We start from the raw sequence: 26635 nt of genomic DNA on the forward strand, positions 1-26635 counted from the left end.
CTGGGTGTGTACATTTGCACAGTAGAATTCAATGGCAATAGTTCATTTTTACATGTTTTGTTTGAGCTGCTTTTGAAAGCAAAAGTCGGATTAAAAACACTTCGTATTTTGAATTCGATTTTCATAATGGCAAGCTAGGACTGATAGTATGGTTAGCTAAACTAGCACATCTGTTTGTTTGGTTACCACAGCAACTACTGTAGCTGTCTAGTAAACTTGCTAGCTACTTCAGTGGATGTTGAACACATTTCTACCGCAAGTGAACACATTTCTGACCGAAAATGTATTAAATTATAACCATTGTATAAAATGGATAATCAACTCTGGTCCCTATGTGTTTTCCAGAAAATAATGCAATTCTGTAGGTCAGTTCTGCTCGGTCATGGAACAATGGATATTCTACAAAGGGTTGGTCAAAACAAGCATTGTGATTGGTTGAGTTGGGTTCTAAATCATAAAAAAATAAACATCTGGCACAGGTAAGCCTATGATGCAAACATTGTAGAGTGGCCTTTTATTGTGCCCAGCACAAGGTGCACCTGTGTAATGATTATACTGTCTAATCAGCTTCATGATATGCCACATTTTTCAAGTGGATGGATTATTTTAGCAAAGCAGAATTGCTCACTAACAGGGATGTAAACAAATTTGTGCACAACATTTTGTGTGTATGGAACATTTCTGGGAACTTTTATTTCAGCTTGTGGAACATGGGATCAACACTTTACATGTTGCATTTATATGGGTCGTGTCTCTGGCAACCTAGTTGAAAGCATGAATCAGCATCCTTTTTATGGATATATACAAATAAATGTCAATATCAAAACAGGTCAAACGACATGAAATACCGCTAGTTTGCTGTCTTACCAGCTTCAGTTTGAAGTGTATGCATTAGCTGTGTAGTTGGCTACCTCCTCTGAACTGTGTCCTGACGAGAGAGCACATTTTCTTTGCCAGGCGATCATTAGCATCATTAGCTCATTGTTATATATGTATCCAAAACACTGCCAGAGATGCGACCCAGTCGTTTTGTTCTGTATCTATGGACGCGACCCAGTCATTCATTCTAAATGTTCTGTTGCCATGATGGCTGGCAAAGTTCTTATCCCTTGCTTGCTAACTAGCCACAGTTGGCTAACACAGGCACGTCAAACGGTGTAGCCAGAATAACAGCAAAGTAGCTGCATTTGTATTTGTTTAAGCTGTTTTCTAGTGATTTTTTTTTTTTGGGGGGGGGGGGGTAAATTCATAACAATTCGTTAATGATGTGCGATTTCGCCTGGCATATGCCACACTGCTCAGAAGATATAGCCAACTACTCAGCTAACACAATCCCTTCCAATTGAAGCTAGAATGACAGCAAATGCGCTGCATTTTGTGTTTTTCTATTGACATTTCTTAGTATATATCCATAAAAAATGTGTCTGATTCATGATTTCGACTGGTTGAGAAAAGCTGCCAGCCTGTCTGTCTCCTTCAGATTCCCAACACTTTCGTTACCATACATAGGGACAGCTGGAGATCGAATTTCAATGTTGCAAATGTCGGAGAGGCAGACAGCAAGGTTATTACAAATCTCTGCTGTTGAAAACCAAATGCTAGTCTAAAAGAAATGGGAGAACATGTCTAGATTATTTGTGTAGATCTAGTATATAAATAGCCTGGCTGAGTTGATGAGACAGTGGATTGCGCAGTCAAACGGAACAGAGTAAATACGTCATAGATTTAGCCGGTGGTAATTTGTGGATCACCATCCAGGATTAGACCCACCCGTTGTATAATTTGACAACAGTCATCATGAAAATATGTGTTATAATGTGTGCAGCGGAAATACTCTATGCAAAGTTATTGATTTTCATTTTTGTAATGACAACAATTGGATTTATGTCATTGCAAATCCATTGCAGTTCATGTATTTTGCATACAGTCCAACGGCTTTGTCCTTTACTTAAAATATGTGCAGGTTGCCTAGTGGTTAGAGCGTTGGGCCAGTAACCGAAAGGTTGCTAGATCGATTCCCCGATCATTTTGTCTAGTTAAATAAAGGTTAAATAAAAATAAATAAATAAAATACAAATAAATGTATCATATGTAATATATCATACCATTAGTCTACATGTCAATGAGGCCTCATAAATTATTTGTGCATAATATTCAAGTATGGATCCAGGTTCACTGAGAGTTAATAAGAAAATATTTATAACACCCGTATTGCCAGTATTACCCCTGTAATACAGTGTCATTATCCTGCTTGAAACGTTGGCTATTTCTCTGTTATCCCATTGGCTCTACCAAAGACACTGTAGATCAGATATGTGCTGATTGGACACAGTGGAATTAGGGGGCGGGACAAAGTGAGCCTGTCGCACTCACCTGAACTTCAACAAGACTGATTTGACAAGGCAGATAGGATAGTTGCACAGAAAACCGTAATTGTATTTAAATGACTGGATCATTTTGAAGATATAATGTTTCTTTGAGTGCAAAGTAACTTTGTGAAAAGGGAATAGTTCTATTCTTCTGCTCTCAGGTGCGTTTCTCTTTTTATACTTGCATTGTCCTTTTTAAGTATTTAGGCTCTACGAAACGTTCAAGATTTTATGCTTTCACGCATGAATTGACACAAGGCTGGAATCCTATGCGATGTGTAGATCATCCATAGTCTGTGAGGCTACACTATTCTTTGTAATGGTAACAATATTTTACTGAACAGTTTTTTTATATATATAATTATGACCAACGTTTGACTGTTGGTCCGCTGTGGATGTGTGTCGAATGCAGGTTAGTTTTGGACAGTCTTAATTTACATGAGTGTCATGCTGTCAGGGGCAAGGTTATTATAGTTTTGTGGTTTTATATTAGTTTTTACTTCTATTCATTTTAATATTTGTATTTGAAATCCAGTTTAGTTTCAGTTAGTTTTCAGATCCACTTTAATAGTTTTTATTTAGTTAAAGTTTTATTTAAAAAATATATATATATTTATAGTTTCAGTTTTAGTATTAGGGACAGAAATAACTCTATGCCTGGGAGGCTAGGAACCAGTTTTGTGTTTTTAGGGATGTAACTCCTTGCCACTGTCGGTCAGTAATGCATAAGGGGATGGGTCAGGTCATAGTGTAGATTAGGTTTAAAGGTAGACTCAGTGAGCTGATGAGGATGCATGAAGTAAACCGTAGAAGTGGGTCAATTTCCACAACAAGGAACGTTGAAGCGCAAAGCTAAACTATTCAACTGTTTTGGTCCCATAGCTAGCTGGGTCATTCCTACAATGCATGCGGTTCCTTATTTTTTTTGCATTCTTTCAGAAAAAGTACATATATATTTGGGCATTTTTAAATGAGGTAAAATGTCTCTATAATTTAGCCTAACGGGTGGACATTTATGAGTGGGACATGCAGACTAATAACATGAAATAATTGATAAAACTGAGTGTTTATATTTAGCTTTGCACCATTGTTTTCCCACCAAAGAAATTATGACACTTCCTGAATGTGGTGTCATTGTAGGACAGGGCTGTTTTCTTAAATGGAGAATTATAACAAACTAACGAAGGAAAGTGATATCAGTGACACAGAAAATGTAATATAAAATAATCATAAATACAATTAAAAAACGTATTATTGAGAGAGAATTTAACTAGGACTATACATTTGTATTATTTTATGGCTTATATTTCTTGTGTGGAAAAAAACAGGCTACATCCACTGAAGAAAAGTGTTCAAAATGTATAAAATTCCATTTCAAGAATCATATTTTTGTGTTTTTAAGGTAAAGGACACCTGACCTTATATTTAAAGCCATTTGGAATCCACATTTTACACTAAATGAGAAGTGATATTTCCTGGGGACAGAAAAGGCAGCGCATTGTAGGAATGACCCAGCTACCATGTTGTTGCAGCGTGAAGCACACCCGTACACATGCGCAGATACTCTGTGTCACTGTCTGAGAGCAAAGTCTTGCATCATGCTCATCTCGATGGTCACCGCCTTTCAAAGTGTGTTCCATTCTGGAGATAAAAATTGTCTGACTTGCTCCAACATGTTGGTTAATGGAGTCAGACAGGTGTACCGTGGGAAGGTTTTCCCATGAGAGATGATTGACTCATGATTCAACATCATTATCACTGTTATGTGGTATGGTGACAAAACCAAAGGGTGTGCTCTAATGTGAGCTATAGGTTAGTAATATGTGTCAATGCATACCTGAGATTTCAATGTTTGCCAATTCACAAAGCCACTCCCAAAGCCGGCCCAACATTGACATTATAATGGTGCAGGTGCAAACTGACTCAGTACCAAGCTAAACATTCATGCATGTTATCTGTGTAGGTTGGGAGTTGCACAACATGTTGTGAATGTCGGTTTATTTACTGTAAATTATTAACTAGTTCTTGCTCTGCCTGTCCTTCATGTTACAGGACACATATTTCCTTTTTTATCGACACAGTAAGATCATTGTCACTCATTGAAATGGAATCCAAGGCAATCCCCATCCTGAATCCTGCAGCTTTCAACGGTTCATAGTGCATGGAAGGGCAAGCCAGACAGTGGACACCAGTGCTACCCCTTTTCGTTAACAATGCACCTGATAGGCTCTCTCCATATTTCCCCTTCTGCTTTGTAATTTACCTGAAATGCACAGAGGTACATCATCGCATAGGGCGCCAGCCAGGGTGCTTAGTTCAATGACAAACCATGTTTTCTAGGAAGTAGGCAAAGTGACATTCCTAGGTGTATTACATGTGGTGGGTGTAGTGAGTATAAGCTGCTGTCTCCCACTACCGCCCTGTAGGTGTGTAGGGAGGTGCTGGGACATTCTCTTTCACTCTGTTGCTCATACTATTATGTCCTCACGGGAGGGGCAGGCAGAAGACCTAATTATCAGCCTCTAGACTAACTGGGTGGGAGCCCTGGAATACTGTGTTAACCAACTAGAAAGCCCACTATCTGTTGTTGCCAACACCGTACTGTGTGGCCTATATTGATCCACATGTTTCTTAAGCTGCCGTTGTTTCATTGGGTGGGGTGATATTCTGTACAGAGTGCCAGGATATATTTGGCAATAGCTTAATATTAGTGTAATTAATATATTCTGTATTAATTGTCCCAATCCAAACCCCAAGGTAATTCAGCAGCATTGTGTAGCCTGTTGACGGATCTTCAGGGTTTTGGCGGAAATAACGCAGTGTAGCCTTCAATGGAAATTCACTATCATTACTGTTCCTTTCTGTTTCTGTATGTGTAATCAAATGGTAGATGGTGATAGATGATAGATGTCAATAAAACACACAGTTATATTGCCACGGACTCACCTGAAAGAGTTGAGTAACAGTATAGACTGTTAGGTCTATGTCTGGGCAAAATGAATGAAAACAATCTGAATAGTAACTGATGGTCAAATGTAATTTGATATTTTATGTTCTAATGAAATTGCTATTAAAAAAACCTTCATGCATTTTATGTCAACACAAGTACATCTACAGTATTTTGACTACTGTAAAGCCTGGATGCCAACAGGTTGTTGGTGGCATGGCTTGACATGGGGTGATGGGATTCACACAGTGCCTCTTGATAAAGTTTATTAGGAGCTTAGGTACGTCTGTAGCCCGGATAAGAATCTTGTGCGGTTAAAGATCATACACCTCTTTGCTCCAGGTGGAGCTTAAAGTCCACAACAAGACCATGCCGTATGCCTTGACGCTCCTTTGCACTTTAAAGATATACAGCGCATTCGGAAAGTAATCAGACCCCTTGACTTTTTTGTTGTTACAGCCTTATTCTAAAATGGATTAAATATATTTTTTCCTCAGCAGTCTACACACAATATCACGTAATGTAAAAGCAAAAACTGTTTTTTTAGATAAAAAAAAAAAATGTATTAAAAATAAAAATTCTCATATCACATTTACCCTTTACTCAGTGCTTTGTTGAAGCACCTTTGGCAGAGATTGCAGCCTCGAGTCTTTTTGGGTATGACACTACAAGCTTAGCATACTTGTATTTGGGGAGTTCCTCCCATTGTTCTTTGCAGATCCTCTCAAGCTCTGTCAGGTTGGATGGGGAGCATCGCAGCACAGCTATTTTCAGGTCTCTCCAGAGATGTTCGATCGGGTTCAAGCCCGGGCTCTGGCTGGGCCACTCAAGGAAATTCAGAGACTTGTCCCAAAGCCACCCCTGCCTTGTCTTGGCTGTGTGCTTAGGGTCGTTGTCTTGTTGGAAGGTGATACTTCGCCCCAGTCTGAGGTCCTGAGTGCTCTGGAGCAGGTTTTCATCAACGATCTCGCTGTACTTTGCTCCGTTCATCTTTCCCTTGATCCTGACTAGTCTCCTAGTCCTTGCCACTGAAAAACATCCCCACAGCATGATGCTGCCACCACCATGCCAGGGATGGTGCCAGGTTTCTTCCAGACGTGACGCTTGGCATTCAGGCTAAAGAGTTACATTTTGGTTTCATCAGACCAGAGAATCTTGTTTCTCATGGTCTGAGAATCCTTTAAGTGCCTTTTGGCAAACTCCAAGTGGGCTGTCATGTGCCTTTTACTGAAGTGTGACTTCCATCTGGAACTCTGGAACAGAGAAACTCAGGAGCTCTGTCAGAGTGACCATCGGGTTCTTGGTCACCTCCCTGACCAAGGCCCTTCTCCCCCGATTGCTCAGTTTGGCTCAGGCGCACAGCTCTAGGAAGTGTCTTGGTGGTTCCATTTAAGAATGATGGAGGCCACTGTGTTCTTGGGGACCTTAAATGCTGCAGACATTTTTTGGTACCCATCCCCAGATCTGTGCCTCATCACAGTCCTGTCTCCGAGCTCTACGGACAATTCCTTCGACCTCATGGCTTGGTTTTTGCTCTTGCATGCACTGTCAACTGTGGGACCTTATATATATACAGGTGCGTGCCTTTCCAAATCATGCCCAATCAATTGCATTTACCAGAGGTGGACTCCAATCAAGTTGAAGAAACACCTCAAGGATGATCAATGGAAACAGGATGCACTTGAGCTCAATTTCGAGTCCCATAGGAAAGGATCTCAATTCTTATGTTGATAAGGTATTTCTGTTTTTTTTATTTTTTTTATTCATTTGCAAACATTTCTAAATACCTTTTTTTGCATTGTCAATATGTGGTATTGTGTGTAGATTGATGAGGAACATTTTTTACTTCATCCATTGTAGAATAAAGACTGTAATGAAACAAAATGTGGAAAAAGTCAAGGGGTCTGAATACTTCCCGAATGGCTCATAATAGCCTCTCCTTTTCTCACTGCTTGAGCTTTGGCCAGGGCATTGTCTGTGTATCCCTCTATTGGATAAGGGCACATAGATGCTAAAAAGAGAGACAGTATGCATACTATTGTCACTCCTGTACACGGATATACAGTACTGTCTTAGAGATGTCAAATAAAATGTGATTTGTTCGTAAACAACAGGTGTAGATCAACAGTGAAATGCTTACTTTACGGACCCTTACCAACAATGCAGAGAGAAAAATAGTAGAAAGATAATAACACGTGGAATAAATACACAATGAGTAACGATAGCTTGGCTATATACATGGGGTACCAGTACTGAGTCGATGTACAGGGGTACAAGGTAATTGAGGTAGATATGTACAAATAGGTAGGGATAAAGTGACTAGGCAATAGGATAGATAATAAGTGTGTGATGAGTCAAAAGAGTTGGTACAAAGGGGGGTCAATGCAGATAGTCCGGATAGGTATTTGGTTAGCTATTTAGCGGTCTTATGGCTTGGGGGTAGAAGCTGTTCAAGGTCCTGTTGGTTCCAGACTTGGTGCATCGGTACCCCATGCTGTGCGGTAGCAGAGAGAACAGTCTATGACTTAGATGACTGAAGTTTTTGACCATTTTTAGGGCCTTCCTCTGACACAGCCTGGCATAGTCCTGGATGGCAGGGAGCTCAGCCCCAGTGATGTACTGGATCGTACGCACCAGTTGCCATACCAAGTGGTGATGCAGCCAGTCAAGATGCTCTCAATGGTGCAGCTGTAGAAATTTTTGAGGATCTAAGGGCCCATGCCAAATCTTTTCAGCCTCCTGAAGGGGAAGAGGTGTTGTCGTGCCTTCTTCACGACTGTGTTGGTTGTGTTGGTGTGTGGACCATGATAATTCTTCAGTGATGTGGACACCGAGATACTTTAGTTCTCGACCCGCTCCACTACAGCCCCGTTGATGTGAATGGGGGCATGCTCCTTTGTCATGCTCACTGATCAAACTTTGTCACTGCTAAAAAAGGCCTGGCTTAAAAGCAATAGTATGAGTATATAACATTTCCTAATCTTTAACCACACAGGCTGTAATAGAGAAATGCCACAATTTACACAAGGGAAGCTCTGTAGGATGGATCATCATGATGATGTAATGATTTTTGCCTCAAGCGTTAATACTTATTTCCTTTATTTTTTCCCCCAGTTACTTTCCCATCTGGACACATCTGTGACTTCCAGCCAATTAGCAGAGGCCCCCTGAAGCCCTGGCTCCTCCCGCTGTCCCTGTGCCATGGCGAAGAGTGACACGTGGCCGGGCGGCGTTGCCATGGAATCCTTGATCAATATGGACAGCGCTGGGAGCTATGACAGTGTGGTCAGCATGAACTCTGGCTTTGTGCGTGCAGAAGCTATTTCCTCCTTTACCTAAACCACTAACCAGGAGAATAGCTGAGACTCTGATTTCACCGGTTTATGTTTTATTTTGTTTATGTGCTGCTCTGCTGCCATTGTGGTAAACATTTTGGAATTGATCTAGCTAGATGTAACATGTCAAAAAATGAAAGGGTGCCTTTCTCGTTCCCGTCTTGGATTTAATTTATTGACAATGAATTTATATGTTTATATACAGTAGTACAACTGTCTCCCAATGCTAAGAGTCAGTGGGCTAGTGGGCTTGTTCATGTTGTGGGTGAGAGATTCAGATGTTTGTTCAGAGAGGGGCCTTTGAGAGGTTCCACAGAATGAGAGAGAAATGAGAGAGAGCGACTGCTTTGAGGACCCAGTCTGTTCATTTCAGAGCTGTTCAGAGGCCCCTCACTAAAATCCACTGCAATACATTCCTCTGGCAGTGCAGTATAGGATGAAAGCTAAAAGCTAGCCGGGAGGAGTACTGAGGTCATTTCTAATTCCCTCCCTGCTGTGTGAAAGGTAAACGTAACTTTGATCCGCTCTGTGTCTACAGTCTCTCTGGGCTTCAATGTGCTGTTCAGCCTACATTAGCTGAGAGAAACAGAGAGACTGACTATTAAGGACTGAAAACCAAGCCAAAAGAGTTTGAAGGCCTTACCTAACGTTATACAAGGATATATTGTTCACAGGCATACCTCCCAGCTAGCATATTTGGCTCCTTGGAAGTTGTGGAAATGTATATTTTTAGTTTCACATTGGTTGTGGGAACGAAGCCAGACGTTTCCTGACTGGTAAAACTGAAAGTTTTTTTAAACGTTGTGAGAACAGAAGTTATAGGTTATTTGAAGGTTTATTAATAACTTCCTTAAAACTTTAATTGAATGTTTTAATAACACTGCTAACTTAAAAGCACAGATGGAAATGTATTTCCTTAATCATACAAACACATGTATTTTTTAATGTGACACGGTATCGGTGAGATTCAAACCTATAATCTTCTGTTTTCTATCCATGGAATTAATCCGCTGCGCCACCAGGATGGCGCTAGCATGCTAAGTTTTTTTTACGCATACAAGCTGTTCATTTTAGTTTACTGAAACACCCCATTTCAAAGGAAATAAGCACTCATTAAGATCAAGAGTTGCCAATTAGTGGGCATGGCCAACACACCTGAACACACTTAACATGATTGAGGATAGAGAGAGTTTTGTTGATGCTGAGAATGGAATGTAGATGTACCAGTCAAAAGTTTGGACACAACTACTCATTCCAGGCTTTTGGTTTATTTTTACTATTTTATACATTGTAGAATAATAGTGAAGACATCAAAACTATGAAATAACACATATGGAATCATGTAGTAACCAAAAATATGTTAAACAAGAGACTGCCTTGATGACAGTTTTGCACACTCTTGGCATTCTTTCAAACAGCTTCATGAGGTAGTCACCTGGAATGTATTTCAATTAACAGGTGTGCCTTGTTAAAAGTTAATTTGTGGAATTTCTTTCCTTCTTATTGCATTTGAGCCAATCAGTTGTGTTGTGACAAGGTAGGGGGTGGTATACAAAAGATATCCCTGTTTGGTAAAATAATAAGTAAATATTATGGAAAGAACAGCTCAAATAAGCAAAGAGAAACAACAGTCCATCATTACTTTAAGACATGAAGGTCAGTGAATCCGGAAAATTCAAAGAACTTTGAAAGTTTTTTCAATTACAGTCGCAAAAACCATCAAGTGCTATGATGAAACTGGCTCTTATGAGGACCGCCACAGGAAAGGAAGACCCAGAGTTACCTCTGCTACAGAGGATAAGTTCATTAGAGTTACCAGCCTCAGAAATTGCAGCCCAAATAAATGCTTCACAGAGTCCAAGTAACAGACACATCTCAATATCAACTGTTCAGAGGAGACTGCGTGAATCAGGCCTTCACGGTCGAAATGCTGCAAAGAAACCACTTCTAAAGGACACCAATAAGAAGAGACCTGCTTGTGCCAAGAAACACAAGCAATGGACATTAGACCGGTGGAAATCTGTCCTTTAGCCTGATGAGTCCAAATTTGAGATTTTTGGTTCCAACCGCCGTGTCTTTGTGAGACACAGAGTAGGTGAATGGATGATCTCTGCATGGAGGAGGAGGTGTGATGTGTGGGGGTGCTTCGCTGGTGACACTGTCATTGATTTATTTAGAATTCAAGGCACACTTAACCAGCATGGCTACCACAGCATTCTGCAGTGATACGCCATCCCATCTGGTTTGTGCTTAGTGGGACTATCATTTGTTTTTCAACAGGACAATGACCCAACACACCAGGCTGTGTAAGGGCTATTTTACCAAGAAGGAGAGCGATGAAGTGCTGCATCAGATGACCTGGCCTCCACAATCACTCGACTTCAACCCAATTGAGATGGTTTGGGATGAGTTGGACCGCAGAGTGAAGGAAAAGCAGTGCTCAGCATATGTGGGAACTCTTTCAAGACTGTTGGAAAAGCATTCCAGGTGAAGCTGGTTGAGAGAATGCCAGGCGTGTGCAAAGCTGTCATCAAGGCAAAGGGTGGGTGACTACTTTGAAAAATCTCAAATATAAAATATATTTGGATTTGTTTAGCTCTTTTTTGGTTACTACATGATTAAATTCATGTTATTTCACAATGTTGATGTCTTCACTATTATTCTACAATGTAGAAAATAGTAAAAAATAAATAAAAACCTTTGAATGAATAGGTGTGTCCAAACTTTTGACGGGTACTGTATATGTTTTAAAATAATATTTTTAGAACGTTCTTTGAACATTACTAAAGTTTTCTTGTTTTTTTATTTAAAGTTTTTTGTTAATGTTCTCGGAACAATTTGAGAACATGACTTTAAATAAATCCATGAGGAAACCTGTAGGAAAAGTTAGTCTGAAGGACTCAAATTCCCACAGAAGAACATTGGTTCTTAACCTTCTTGGAACAATTTGAGAACATTACTTTAAATAGAACCATGAGGAAACCTGTAACAAACGTTATGCTGAAATACTGAAATTCCCACAGAAGAACGTTGTTTCTTAACATTTTCTAAACTCTTTGAGAACATTCCCAACATCATACCAGTTGGAGAACGTTTCTAGAAGATTTTTACCCCCTTTTCTCCCCAATTTCGTGGTATCCAATTGTTAGTAGTTACTATCGGCTCGGGAGAGACGAAGGCCGAAAGCCATGCGTCCTCTGAAACACAACCCAACGAAGCCGTAATACACATCCAACCCGGCCAGCCGCACCAATGTGTCGGAGGAAACACAGTGCACCTGGCGACCTGGTTAGCGTGCACTGCGCCCGGCCCGCCACAGGAGTCTCTAGTGTGCGATGAGACAAGGATATCCCTACCTGCCACACCCTCCCTAACCCGGACGATGCTAGGACAATTGTGCGTCGCCCCACAAACCTCCTGGTCGCGGCCGGCTGCGACAGAGCCTGGCGCGAACCCAGAGTCTCTGGTGGCACAGCTAGCACTGCGATGCAGTGCCCTAGACCACTGCTCCACCCGGGAGGCCCATGTAACCATATTCTAACATTTAGCAAAAGTTATGTTAAAGTAATGAAATACCAATAACATATGTTTGTTTTTGTTAAGTTCCTTAAATGTGCTGAGAATGTTCCAAAACCAAGCAACTATGCTGCACCATTCCCATAATTTGTGGGAAGGTTTTATGCAAAATAACCATAGAACAACCATGCTCCCACCAAGCTCTAATAAACACATCGTTCTCAGAACATGTGCTAGCTGGGCTGGCATACAGTTCTACATACAGTAAGTTATGAAATCTTGATTAAAGGTTAGCAATTAATTGCATTGTTATTTTATTCTGAATCTGTTCGTACTCTACATTTCTAGTTTGTCTATGTTTACGGGTTTCCTATTTTTGTTGTCTTTGTGTTTGTGTCCTCTTTGTGTGTGTGTGAGGCAGAGTGATGACAGTCTGGACTACCTCTCTGTTGAGGAGCGGGCGTGCCTCATGTTTCTGGAGTCCACCATTGAGTCCCTGGAGATGGAGGAGGACAGTGGCCTGTCCAATGATGAACCAGACCCCAGCAGCCTGGCAGCCGAACATAACCACCTCTCTATGGGACAGACTAGACTGGAGGGTGAGTACGACTAAAAATAGTTTAATCAGGATTTTCCCATGCAGGACACAAAAAAAATGTGTCCAGGTTTTAGGTCAGGATTGTGCGAGCCAGTTTAGCAACCTGTGAGAATTTGATAGTAAAATAATTCCTGCTGTTTCTGCCTGTCTTCTAGATGTATCAAAACTCCAGCATGACGACTCAGGAAGAGATCGGAAGTCCTATCTGAACTGCCGAGTGCCTACACCACTTCTTCTGGCAAATGGCCTTGCCAGTATACAACTCAAAGTCACAGGGGTAACCACTCATCCCAGTGTCCCAACTGCAGCAATTGTGCCCAAAGCCCCATTAGTAGAAACCCAGCCCAGTACCCCAGGGGCAGTCACTGATCTGAAACCCCAAAAGGTAATCACTGAACCCACGGTCCCAGAAGTAGTCACAGACCCTAAAGCTCCAAAGATAGCAACTGTGCCCAAGACCTCAGAGTTGTCTTCTGACATCAAAGCTCCTGGGTTGGTCACTATCACAAAAGTTCCGGTGCTGTCCACTGAATTTAAAACCCCCAAAACAACCCTTTCATTAGCCACGTCAGATTTACCCACAGATGATTCTGTGGACAACATGCCTAAAGGAGTCTCTGTAGACAGCAAGCCTGCAAAGTGCAACACTAAGGTTCCATCTGAGCTGGATCTGAAGCTGATTCCCCCTCCCTCAGACTTTAGGGATGATGAGCTAGAGGAAGAGAGTGATCCTCCAGTGCCTGCAGAACTCAGAGGTCCTCTGACCTACAATGAGCTGGAGCAACTACGCAGGCAGGTCTCTATGAAGAGAGCTGCACCAGCCTCCCCTGGAGCCCAAGAGGCACCACCTTCTAAACCCTGTGTTGATCTGCCTGTCAGTACCCAAGCACTACCCTCCCCCTCAGATGTCCTACCCACCCCTATTCCTGAGGCCCTGGAACCAAAGAGCCGACCTGCTGTGGCCCCTAAGCCCAAGAGGCTTCCCTCCAACATTATCCTGAAGTCTCACAAGTTAGACAGTCACCCAAGCCCCTCGCCCATTGACAGGTCAATGATTGACCCCCAGAAGGTGCGCAGGGAGGCCCTACGGAAGCTTGGGCTCCTGAAGACTGAGGATGGAGACTCAGGCCCTGTTGTTTCATCCAAATCCAGGAAGTCATGGGCATCCCCTCCTTCTCACAGCCTGGTTACCACCCAGACCAAAGCCCCAGCCAAAATCCCTACCCCAGCTCCAGTCCCAGCCATCACCCTTACCCCAGTTCCTGCCCCAGCACTAACTCCAGCACTAGTCCCAGCCCCAGTTTCAGCGACTATCCCAGCCCCTCCCACTACTCCAGCCCCAGTCCCAGCCCAATTCAGTGACAATGCCAAAACTCTGCCCTCACCTGCTGCACTTCCTTCACCACCCAAGCATATTCCCCCTCCCATAGGGGTCAAATCAGCGACTCTGGAGCGCTCCGGCAAGGGCCTGAGCAGCTACATGGCCAGTAATGCCTCCCTCAGGGCCAACCAAGGTCCCAAAGTCGCACTGTCCCCTGGCAACCTGCGCAACTCTAGACCCCGCCCTGCCTCCCTAGGAACTGGGAAAGACTTTGTGAATGTTCAGGGTGAGGCCTCCCACCCCCAGCCAGTTCATGGGGAGTCCCACAACAAGCTGCCCCGCTCCCATGGCATCAGTGTGCTCATCTGCCCCAACAGCAAGAGTGGAGAGGACCGACGGGAGGCCCTGAAGAAGCTAGGACTACTGGGGGACTGAGGGCATGAAGAGGAGCAATGGAACTGCACCATTACAGAATCAATATGAGGGGTGAGGTCTGAGGAGGATGTTCTTAATATGGATTCCGTACAACTAAACCATCCTCTAGTCTTTGGTCACGGGGACACTTACATTTATGGGAAGATTATTCTCCCCATAAAAATGCCTTCTTTGAAGCAATATGCAAGGAGCACTATTTGATTGATGGAGAATTACTTGGCTCTACAGACAGCTACAGTATATATTCATAGAGGGCAGTGTCTTTTTGCCTTACTGCACAGAAATGCCGTATGTACCCGAAGACTGCCTTTTAATGAATATCATGATTACAATATACTACTATGAGATAATACACTAACTACAGTATGCAGTACAGTAGGTAAATGAAAGGCTGTTTGTAAACCTCATTTGACATATTCAGTAATTTTCTAAATAAAATATAATAACTCCACGAGGGATGTTGGAATGAAATTGTATGGCATCCTCTACACAATCTGTTTTCTAAAATGGGGAATAGACATGATGTTATTGTTACAGTTAAGGATGTGCCTTTATAACTTCTCTTTTCACGTAACCTTTGACAAGAATACTATCGTTTTAACCTCCTAAAGTTCCTCCCCTCAAAGTTATTGTTTTTTGGGGGGACCATGGCAACCAGTAAAAATGTTTTTGCTGAGTTGCAATTTGAATCTGACTCAATTAAAGGTGTCTAAAGACTTTGTTTGATGGAGTGATTGGCAGTTGTCAAGGAACCAAATTAAAAGGTCGAAAAATGTACTACTACATAGCGTACAGTATGTAGATAGAAGCTTCAGTCAGTCAGTGGCCAGTCAGGGATAGGAATCTGAAACATGGTTTTAGGTGTGATGCACATCACAACCCAACCCAGGTCTGTCAGTGGTGAGATGATTGAAATACTGTTTTTATAGTTGAGAGAGCGACTTCCTGATTGTTCCTAAGATTGTATCACCTCCTAAAATTCTACCAGTTTGGGTTCATGTAGTTACTATTCATTGTATGTCAAAATTCATCACTCTCAAACTGTTAGCGTAGCATTTAGAATTGAAAGAGAAGGGAAAGGGGATGCCTAGTCAGTTGCGTAACTGAATGCATTCAACCGAAATGTGTCTTCCGCCTTTAACCCAACCCCAGAAGTGGCTCATTAAGTGTTACCCGTGGCAGGACTTTTTAAACCATGTCAACGTTTTGTTTTGTAAATAGAGAATAAACCTTGAAACTATCTTCATATGAACTCTTAAATTCATGCAACACTTTTAACATGATGAGTATGGTGTAGTGCTTTATAATATGAAATGGTTGGTCCAATGGATTTTGTTGTGAAAACAAAAGGTAAATCGCAGGTTACAGGTAGAATAACACATTGTTGATACAGTATGTGCCCTTCGAAGCAGAAGGATGTTATGTTATTTATCTGTCAGCTGCATTGGGCTCTGCCTACATATGACATTATGGTTTGTCATGTTTGCACGTACACTGTCAACAAATCGGTATTACAGCTGCAGTGTCAGTAGTTTCATCTGATGTGACAAAAAACTGGAGGAACCTTTCATTAACTCATATCAACCATTAACTCATATCAACTCATGTCAACCATTAACTCATATCAACCATTAACTCATATCAACCATTAACTCATATCAACCATTAACACATATCAACCATTAACTCATATCAACTCATATCAACCATTAACTCATATCAACTCATATCAACCATTAACTCATATCAACCATTAACTCATATCAACTCATATCAACCATTAACTCATATCAACTCATATCAACCATTAACTCATATCAACCATTAACTCATATCAACTCATGTCAACCATTAACTCATATCAACCATTAACTCATATCAACTCATGTCAACCCTTAACTCATATCAACTATTAACTCATATCAACTCATATCAACCATTAACTCATATCAACTCATGTCAACCATTAACTCATATCAACTCATATCAACCATTAACTCATATCAACTCATATCAACCATTAACTCATATCAGCCATTAACTAATATCAACTCATATCAACCATTAACTCATATCAACCAGTTACTCATATCAACTCATGTCAACCATTAACTCATATCAACCATTAACTAATATCAACTCATATCAACCATTAACTCATATCAACCATTAACTCATATCAACTTATGTCAACCATTAACTTATATCAACTCATACCAACCATTAACTCATATCAACCATTAACTCATATCAACTTATGTCAACCATTAACTCATATCAACTCATACCAACCATTAACTCATATCAACCATTAACTCATATTTTAAACATGGTTTACACACCCTTGTTAATAAGGGATACAAAATATATCTGCTCACCATAGCATTTTGACCATGAGAATTAGGGCTGGATTCAATCTGTAACACAGAAGTATCGCAGAAGATCCATGTTATAGCACGATTTAAATGTAAAGGCATTGTTCGCAGAGACTGCATTCACAGTAAATACTGCATATGTCATCTCAATCGGAAATTACCTTTACATTTTAATGCCGATTTTCTGCGATACGTATCGGATCCAGCCCTGAATGAAGTTCTACAGCATTGGATACAATCTCAGTACAATTTTGGATTAAATTGATGCCAGAAGGATTTTCTTGTCTATTTCCATCCCAATTTCAAGGGTCAGTCAGAAAGACCAGAACCCAAACACAGTACAGAAAATAATACCTGACACATGTTATGGATTGGTTTTAAGAAATGGTTATTGTCTGAGATGTACTCAAACATCTTTAAGGCAAAGGGATACCTTAAGACATCAAATAATATTAGAAATTAAACTCAATTACAGTATGTTTATTTTGATAAGTGTTTTCATTTCACCTCTGTACATACTCTTTATTTTTTGACTTATTTTTTATTTTTTTTGACAGTTGATAAAGTTACATGTACGTGTGCATCTTCATCTTTATGGGTTGAACACAGTGAATGAGCATTTTAAAGAACAAACGAGAGCTACAAGAAATGTAAGAACACCAATTCCATTCATTTAAAAAGACAATACAAAATCCAGACATTTTTACATGAGAAATAACAATTTTCAAGTGCAAATACCATTATCAACTCTATGATACATCATAGCAAACGCATGTTTTAAAAAAAAAATGCTACAAAACAGAAACATCTGACGTGTTCAGGTTGCAGGAACAGACGGAGGAAGATGAAAGAGGGAGGGAATGGTGAGTTGGGGTAGGTGGGAGCAGTGAGCGCTATTGACATCGAAATGCTTCAGAGAAAAAAAACTGGATGATATAAATAGTAATGGCAACTTAAGACAACCATAAATGTAGCTAGGCTTCTTTTTGGAAACATTCAACGGGATACAGATATGGCATTATGTGTGACTTGTATTAAACAGTTCCTCTGGTCTGCAAGGCTAGACTACTCTTGTCTTACAATTTAGCAATGTGGTCAAAATCCCTTTCCCTTATCCAGAAGCACATGTACACTATCTAAAGGTTGTGCACAGTAGCGTGTACTGTTTCCACGGTTTATTTTCTCTTTTATATACAACAAAAACTGAAAAACAACAAACCATCAGAGTTTTGCAAGGGAAATCCATATGATGTTTATGAGCAGTCATATTTATTTGTCTTCAATGAGGGTTTGAGAGTGTTGAGGGGATTACTTGTTATCATTGTCATTAGCTTTTACATTGACAATGCAATTGTTAGCATTAATTCAATTGCAATATTACTGTATTGATCAACTATATTGGTATTTCAACATTATTGTAGTGGGATGCTGAACTTTATTCACAACCCTAATGTCAGTCACAATTTTGTTTTAAGAAATCCAAGAATATGTTCTCAATATGTGTTGGCAGATTAAAACATTGTTTTTTAGTATTTCTCTGGACACAATGGAGACTTAATTCATTGCACTTATACAACAAAGGTAGGATGACAGGCTCTAGATCTAGTGCACAAGATAATAACTTGGCCTGCCGTGCGGACAGTCTTTGGAAGAGCTGGTCGTATTGGGACAGAATCTGACATGGGCGTTTGGGAAGGAAGGGGGCTGGGGTGGGGTACTTGGATTAGGGAGAGGGTGAAGAGGACATGGGTGGGAAATAGTTTGGGGTCCTGCTCAAGATAATTAGGATTAAAAGGATTCAATCCCCGTCTAATTTATTTTCATTATTTACAAGATTGAAAGAAAAATTCAATAAAACGGGTTGGTAGGCCATGGATGAAGAGACAAATGTGATGTGACTATCATTTACATGAGGACAGGTGGTAGAATTATATTTATACTTCTGATGCATCTCTCTCAACTTTATTTTATATTAAAGCAGGGGTGTCAAACATACGGCCCGTGAGGAGGTCCAATGAGGCCCGCGGGTGGTTTGAGTAAAACAATAAAAACTTGAAAGTTAAAACGATTTCAAAATTGACAGCAAGGAAATATTTTTAAAAATTCAGTGCGGCCCTCCGGACCTTGTTGAAGACTGACGGCGGCCCCCGGAGCAAATTTAGTTTGACACCCCTGTATTAAAGCAATGGACTATTAGTGTGATGCGAGGTCAGAAAACACCAGAAAAGGGACTTGAGATTGAAGAATTAAAGTGACCTTTTTAAAAGAAGCAGCAAATGTATGTCCCTCAAAGACATTTCTCTGTGTCTCTCTCACAGAGTCGTGTCCCTCAAAGACATTTCTCTGTGTCTCTCTCACAGAGTCGTGTCCCTCAAAGACATTTCTCTGTGTCTCTCTCACAGAGTCGTGTCCCTCAAAGACATTTCTCTGTGTCTCTCTCACAGAGTCGTGTCCCTCAAATACATTTCTCTGTGTCTCTCTCACAGAGTCGTGTCCCTCAAAGACATTTCTCTGTGTCTCTCTCACAGAGTCGTGTCCCTCAAAGACATTTCTCTGTGTCTCTCTCACAGAGTCGTGTCCCTCAAAGACATTTCTCTGTCTCTCTCTCACAGAGTCATGTCCCTCAAAGACATTTCTCTGTCTCTCTCTCACAGAGTCGTGTCCAACAAAGACATTGTCTGTATCACAGAGGCGTGTCCCTTACTTAAGATGTCTCTCTGTCTCTCCCTCACCAGTCATGGTCCACAGAGACATAGAGACATTTATCTGTCTCTCTCCTGTGGCTTTCACAAATCTAGTTTTCTATTTATTTTCCAAAATGTCCATCACGTTCTGGAAAAAATGATAAACTACCTTGTATACGCTTTGTTAAGTTAACTTGGATATAGAATAACAGAAAATGTCTGAACATAGGTAACAGACAGTTATACAATCTGGACAGAAGAAAGAAAACATAGAATAACTGTTTTAACAGTAATACCTTAACAAGAAGTTGCTCTAAGAGCTCAAATATAGTAAGGCTTTGAATGTTGTGGAATGTAACTATGACAGGAAACTGACAGGTCCTTCTCCTTGAGGATTGTTCATGGAGGATATAGATCTACAAAAGGTTATACATTTATCGAAACACACTCGTCCTGGAATGGATTGAGCTGAAGCTGGAACTCAAGTGAAAGACTATTTATTAAAGCACATTTACGATAACTCAGTTCCAGCTCTAAACACACGTGACAAACATATTACCCTTGTAACATCCTTCTTCTTGTCTGACATAAATGCCACTACCGTTGTCCATTTTGTCAACACAGACTTAACATGCGTCATCTGAAATACGCACACATCCTTCGCATTGGGGATTGCTGTGAAAATGACATACAAGGTCATATATGCTAATAGAAACAGCAAAAAAAACTAAGACACCAACATATTGTAGTGGTGATAAATATTCAGAAAGAAGAGATGAGAAAGACAGCCTGTACTGTACTTTGACTCAAGTTGGTTGACTTCATGGACTGCATGGTTTTGGAGGAAATGAAATGGCTTAAAACCAAACAGATGAAGAAGATCAACATGTGGGACTGCATAGTGAAGTGTGTCGTCAAAGCCTCTACAGTATGAAAAAATAGAAGAAAAAAATAGTTATTTTGGTCAACTTGTTTAAAGTCCTGTGAGAGTTCTGTGTTTGGCCTGTAAGAGGGGGCGGGATCTGGTGCTTTAGGGGGCGGGCTTGGTGTGGCAACTACTTATATGGACGCAAGAAGCCGGAGACTTTGCTGCTTATGAGGCGTATGAACGAGCGCGGCAGCATCTCGTTGGACTCCCGAGTGGTGTACTTGAAGTAGTTGTTTGGGTGGGCCAGCACGTCGAAGAGAGTTTTAATCAGCTTTTTATCCTGTTGGAAAGAAGACAACAACACAGCACACTTATACAATTATATGACAAGTATACAATTATTTATTCAGGAAACACCTGACTTAAACATGAACATGACCCACTAAGGGATGTAATAGTATGTATCTTAGCAGCAGGCACTAACCTTTAGGATTTCTTGATGGTTTTCAGAGGCATAGAGTCTTCCATCCCTGACAATGTCCTCTACAAGCTGTTCATAATCCTCTGTAAATACACAAAAAAACATGATAAATTAAACACCAAACATCTCAGAATTTGAGGACTTACCCACTCTGTTTTATCATTGAGAGTTCATGTGATGGGTGAGAGTTTACCATCGTAGGTGACATAGGGGATCTGGAAGCCTCGGGCACTGTTAGCCTCATTGGACTTGAAGTTGATCCAGAGTCTGCGGGAGCGGGCGGTGAAGGCAATGGGTCGCTCGTACGTCTGACATGTCTCATAGGTGGTGATGGACGTGGCCGACCCTGGAAGAACGGACATGAAAAACGGAAGATTGACTGAATACTCTTAACTTGGCATATTGGATTGGATTGGCGCTGACAGAGATGGCCGCCTCGCTTCGTGTTCCTAGGAAACTATGCAGTTTTTTGTTTACGTGTTATTTCTTACATTAGTGCCCCAGGTCATCTTAGGTTTCATTACATACAGTCGAGAAGAACTACTGAATATAAGATCAGCGTCAACTCACCATCAGTACAACCAAGAATATGATTTTCGCGAAGCGGATTCTGTGTTCTGCCTTTCAACCAGGACAACGGAATGGATCCCAGCCGGCGACCCAAAAAAACGACTCCGTAAAAGAGGGAAGGCGGTCTTCTGGTCAGACTCCGGAGACGGGCACATCGTGCACCACTACCTAGGATTCTTCTCGCCAATGTCCAGTCTCTTGACAACAAGGTTGATGAAATCCGAGCAAGGGTAGCATTCCAGAGGGACATCAGAGACTGTAACGTTCTTTGCTTCACGGAAACATGGCTCACTGGAGAGACGCTATCGGAGGCGGTGCAGCCAGCGGGTTTCTCCACGCATCGCGCCGACAGAAACAAACATCTTTCTGGTAAGAAGAGGGGCGGGGTCGTATGCCTTATGGCTAACGAGACGTGGTGTGATCACAGAAACATACAGGAACTCAAATCCTTCTGTTCACCTGATTTAGAATTCCTCACAATCAAATGTCGACCGCATTATCTACCAAGACAATTCTCTTCGATTATAATCACAGCCGTATATATTCCCCCCCAAGCAGACACATCGATGGCTCTGAACAAACTTTATTTGACTCTTTGCAAACTGGAATCCATACATCCTGAGGCTGCATTCATTATAGCTGGGGATTTTAACAAGGCTAGTCTGAAAACAAGACTCCCTAAATTGTATCAGCATATCGATTGCGCAACCAGCGCTGGAAAAACCTTGGATCATTGTTATTCTAACTTCCGCGACGCATATAAGGCCCTGCCCCGCCCTCCTTTCGGAAAAGCTGACCATGACTCCATTTTGCTGATCCCTGCCTACAGACAGAAAATAAAACAAGAAGCTCCCACGCTGAGGTCTGTCCAACGCTGGTCCGACCAAGCTGATTCCACACTCCAAGACTGCTTCCATCACGTGGACTGGGATATGTTTCGTATTGCATCAGATAACAACATTGACGAATACGCTGATTCGGTGTGCGAGTTCATTAGAACGTGCGTTGAAGATGTCGTTCCCATAGCAACGATTAAAACATTCCCTAACCAGAAACCGTGGATTGATGGCAGCATTCGCGTGAAACTGAAAGCGCGAACCACTGCTTTTAATCAGGGCAAGGTGACTGGTAACATGACCGAATACAAACAGTGCAGCTATTCCCTCCGCAAGGCTATCAAACAAGCTAAGCGTCAGTATAGAGACAAAGTAGAATCTCAATTCAACGGCTCAGACACAAGAGGTATGTGGCAGGGTCTACAGTCAATCAAGGACTACAAGAAGAAAACCAGCCCAGTCATGGACCAGGATGTCTTGCTCCCAGGCAGACTAAATAACTTTTTTGCCCGCTTTGAGGACAATACAGTGCCACTGACACGGCCTGCAACGAAAACATGCGGACTCTCCTTCACTGCAGCCGAGGTGAGTAAAACATTTAAACGTGTTAACCCTCGCAAGGCTGCAGGCCCAGACGGCATCCCCAGCCGCGCCCTCAGAGCATGCGCAGACCAGCTGGCAGGTGTGTTTACGGACATATTCAATCAATCCCTATACCAGTCTGCTGTTCCCACATACTTCAAGAGGGCCACCATTGTTCCTGTTCCCAAGAAAGCTAAGGTAACTGAGCTAAACGACTACCGCCCCGTTGCACTCACTTCCGTCATCATGAAGTGCTTTGAGAGACTAGTCAAGGACCATATCACCTCCACCCTACCTGACACCCTAGACCCACTCCAATTTGCTTACCGCCCAAATAGGTCCACAGACGATGCAATCTCAACCACACTGCACACTGCCCTAACCCATCTGGACAAGAAGAATACCTATGTGAGAATGCTGTTCATCGACTACAGCTCGGCATTCAACACCATAGTACCCTCCAAGCTCGTCATCAAGCCCGAGACCCTGGGTCTCGACCCCGCCCTGTGCAACTGGGTACTGGACTTCCTGACGGGCCGCCCCCAGGTGGTGAGGGTAGGCAACAACATCTCCACCCCGCTGATCCTCAACACTGGGGCCCCACAAGGGTGCGTTCTGAGCCCTCTCCTGTACTCCCTGTTCACCCACGACTGCGTGGCCACGCACGCCTCCAACTCAATCATCAAGTTTGCGGACGACACAACAGTGGTATGCTTGATTACCAACAACAACGAGACGGCCTACAGGGAGGAGGTGAGGGCCCTCGGAGTGTGGTGTCAGGAAAATAACCTCACACTCAACGTCAACAAAACTAAGGAGATGATTGTGGACTTCAGGAAACAGCAGAGGGAACACCCCCCTATCCACATCGATGGAACAGTAGTGGAGAGGGCAGTAAGTTTTAAGTTCCTCGGCATACACATCACAGACAAACTGAATTGGTCCACTCACACAGACAGCATCGTGAAGAAGGCGCAGCAGCGCCTCTTCAACCTCAGGAGGCTGAAGAAATTCGGCTTGTCACCAAAAGCACTCACAAACTTCTACAGATGCACAATCGAGAGCATCCTGGCGGGCTGTATCACCGCCTGGTACGGCAACTGCTCCGCCCACAACCTTAAGGCTCTCCAGAGGGTAGTGAGGTCTGCACAACGCATCACCGGGGGCAAACTACCTTCCCTCCAGGACACCTACACCACCCGATGTTACAGAAAGGCCATAAAGATCATCAAGGACAACAACCACCCGAGCCACTGCCTGTTCACCCCACTATCATCCAGAAGGCGAGGTCAGTACAGGTGCATCAAAGCTGGGACCGAGAGACTGAAAAACAGCTTCTATCTCAAGTCCATCAGACTGTTAAACAGCCATCACTAACATTGAGTGGCTGCTGCCAACACACTGACTCAACTCCAGCCACTTTAATAATGGGAATTGATGGGAAATTATGTAAAATATATCACTAGCCACTTTAAACAATGCTACCTAATATAATGTTTACATACCCTACATTATTCATCTCATATGTATACGTATATACTGTACTCAATATCATCTACTGCATCCTTATGTAATACATGTATCACTGGCCACTTTAACTATGCCACTTTGTTTACATACTCATCTCATATGTATATACTGTACTCGATACCATCTACTGTATCTTGCTTATGCTGCTCTGTACCATCACTCATCCATATATCTTTATGTACATATTCTTCATCCCCTTACACTGTGTATAAGACAGTAGTTTTGGAATTGTTAGTTAGATTACTTGTTGGTTATTACTGCATTGTCGGAACTAGAAGCACAAGCATTTCGCTACACTCGCATTAACATCTGCTAACCATGTGTATGTGACAAAAATACATTTGATTTGATTTGGATTGATATTATGGTTGTGGAACACCACACTGCTTAGAGAGGAGGCTGGTATGGGGAGGAAGGCTCATAATAATGGCTGGATGAAATGGAATGGTATCAAACACAGCTGGGATATATGAGAGTTCTCACAGTTCTTCCTCATAACCAGTACGTCTCCACACTCGTCCTCTGAGGGCAGGAAGATCTCAGGCACCACGATGAGGATCTTGCGCTTGCTGGGCGGGTTGATGTTCCAGATGCATTCCACGTTAGCTGGGTAGTTCCCGGGGTAGTTGGGAGACTCAATGTAACCTGTAAACTCGCCCATCTCTCCTCCGCATTCTCGGTCTAAAATACACATACATACACACACAAGAATACACATTATTAGTGAGTCCATCTGAAGCTTTGGAAAGAGAGACAATATCTAAAAATAAAACATTTAAAAAAGATGTTCATTTGGCTGGATAAATTAAACATTTTTCAATTAGTCATGTGGGGATTTTGGATACATTTGGATAATTTATGCATCCTGTATTTTGAATTTGATATTCTGAGAAAAGGCATGGACCTTTTGAAAGTCCAAAAGTAAAATATTTTCCCTTTGAAAATGCTTCCTATATACAGATAGCAGGTTTATACAATCAGGCCCTTACTCTTGCACTGAGAGACACTGGTGGCCCCATCAAAGTCTGTAGTGGTGTTGCCAGGACAGGTGATGCAGTAGTTCTGTCTGAACTCTGTCTGGTAGCTGCCCAGAGGGCAACGAATACAGCGATGCACCGTAGTGTTGTAGTAGTGGCCAGGGGAGCACTGAACTGCAGAGAGGAGAGGGATGACACATACACACATTTACAAACCAGATCTGAGATGAAATATTGAACTGATCGCACAGATGTGTGGATCTCTCTTTTCGTGATGTGTGTTTTGTCCTACATTTTTTATTTGAATCCCGCGTCCCCACAGAAGGCCTTTTGCCTCTTGGTATGTCATCATAGTACATAAAACTTTGTCCTTAATTGACTTGCCTCGTTAAAGGTTAAATAAAATAGTAATAATATGATGTAACTGGTTGGATAAACCACTGACCTTTAACCTCACAGTCATGGAAGGAGCTGGCCCCCTCCCGCTTGGTGCTCAGCCCCCCACCGCAGGGGAAGCACAGGGTCCGTCCCAGGTCTGGCTGATAGGAGCCATACGGGCATGGCTGGCATGGCTTAAACCCATCACTGGAATAGTATCCAGTGGGGCACTGACCTTGATGTAGACAACAGTGACAATAGACACTTTCAGACAGCTAGAGATGTACAGTACACTGTGCTACACTCCCCCATAGGCTATTGCACAACGTTTGCTCATGCAGACATACGAATGGAGATTAGTGCGCTCTGCCATCAGGGGTGTGTATGTACCTGCGCAGGAGGAGATGTTGCGTGCCCCGGCAGGTCCATGCCCGTCACTTCCAGGGCACAGGTCACAGGCCAGCTGCCCCTCCCTCTCCTGGAAGGTGCCAGGTGGGCACTGGACGCAGCGCTCCTGTTCCCCGTGGTAGTATGATCCCGGCAAACATCTGACTGAGAGAATAGCCATAGGGGCTCTGGTGAGAGAGCTATACAGTCCAGTACACACACTGACATCAACAACTCTTCTTAGCTCCAAACTAACTAGCACAACACATCTCTGGAGATGATTGTGTATTCAGTATATAAGACTTTAAAACTACATAAATACATAAGATGTAAGTTGATGGTTTGTGTCATGACATTGCCTTGACTGTTTATAACATCTGTTATATTAGCATTATAACAGTTTCAGGCAGAGTCTATTGGTGGTAACTAGTGACAGAGAAAGATGG

The 26635-nt window shown here is 42.1% G+C and overlaps 2 protein-coding genes across 6 annotated transcripts in view; one reads left to right on the plus strand and one right to left on the minus strand.

Moving 5' to 3' along the window:
* The first annotated feature begins 2333 nt into the window (after nt 1–2333).
* LOC110492193 (specifically androgen-regulated gene protein) lies at nt 2334–15767 on the plus strand. Of its 2 annotated transcripts, none has more exons than XM_021566284.3 (4): nt 2334–2530; nt 8431–8622; nt 12589–12766; nt 12921–15767. In XM_021566284.3, the coding sequence occupies exons 2-4, from the start codon at nt 8518–8520 to the stop codon at nt 14519–14521; spliced, it is 1884 nt and encodes a 627-aa protein (XP_021421959.1). In that variant the 5' UTR covers nt 2334–2530; nt 8431–8517; the 3' UTR covers nt 14522–15767. The 2 variants fall into 2 exon arrangements, with proteins under 2 accessions (XP_021421959.1, XP_021421960.1); XM_021566285.3 differs by having other exon boundaries at nt 2357–2530; nt 8431–8601.
* Nucleotides 15768–17417: 1650 nt separating this feature from the next.
* The window catches only part of LOC110492195 (signal peptide, CUB and EGF-like domain-containing protein 3), a 104414-nt gene continuing 95196 nt past the window's right edge, over nt 17418–26635 (minus strand). For all 4 annotated transcript variants that reach the window (XM_036947151.2, XM_036947150.2, XM_036947149.2 and 1 more), the window contains 7 exons: nt 26193–26354; nt 25870–26037; nt 25437–25598; nt 24931–25128; nt 21123–21275; nt 20933–21012; nt 17418–20788 (listed from right to left, as the gene is read on the minus strand). In XM_036947151.2, coding sequence (XP_036803046.1) covers nt 20636–20788; nt 20933–21012; nt 21123–21275; nt 24931–25128; nt 25437–25598; nt 25870–26037; nt 26193–26354 — 1076 coding nt within the window. In that variant the 3' untranslated portion in view covers nt 17418–20635. The remainder of the gene's footprint in view (nt 20789–20932; nt 21013–21122; nt 21276–24930; nt 25129–25436; nt 25599–25869; nt 26038–26192; nt 26355–26635) is intronic.

The sequence above is a fragment of the Oncorhynchus mykiss genome, chromosome 16 (assembly GCF_057628025.1).
Source record: "Oncorhynchus mykiss isolate SJ-2025 chromosome 16, ASM5762802v1, whole genome shotgun sequence".
NCBI classification, from domain to species: domain Eukaryota; kingdom Metazoa; phylum Chordata; class Actinopteri; order Salmoniformes; family Salmonidae; genus Oncorhynchus; species Oncorhynchus mykiss.

Excerpts from the sequence above, each read along its gene's own strand:
- LOC110492193 (XM_021566284.3), top strand. The coding sequence starts at position 8,518 with ATGGCGAAGAGTGACACGTGGCCGGGCGGCGTTGCCATGGAATCCTTG. Across the intron at positions 8,623-12,588 it reads TCAGCATGAACTCTGGCTTT|AGTGATGACAGTCTGGACTA; the intron begins GTGCGTGCAGAA and ends TGTGTGAGGCAG. Across the intron at positions 12,767-12,920 it reads GGGACAGACTAGACTGGAGG|ATGTATCAAAACTCCAGCAT; the intron begins GTGAGTACGACT and ends CCTGTCTTCTAG.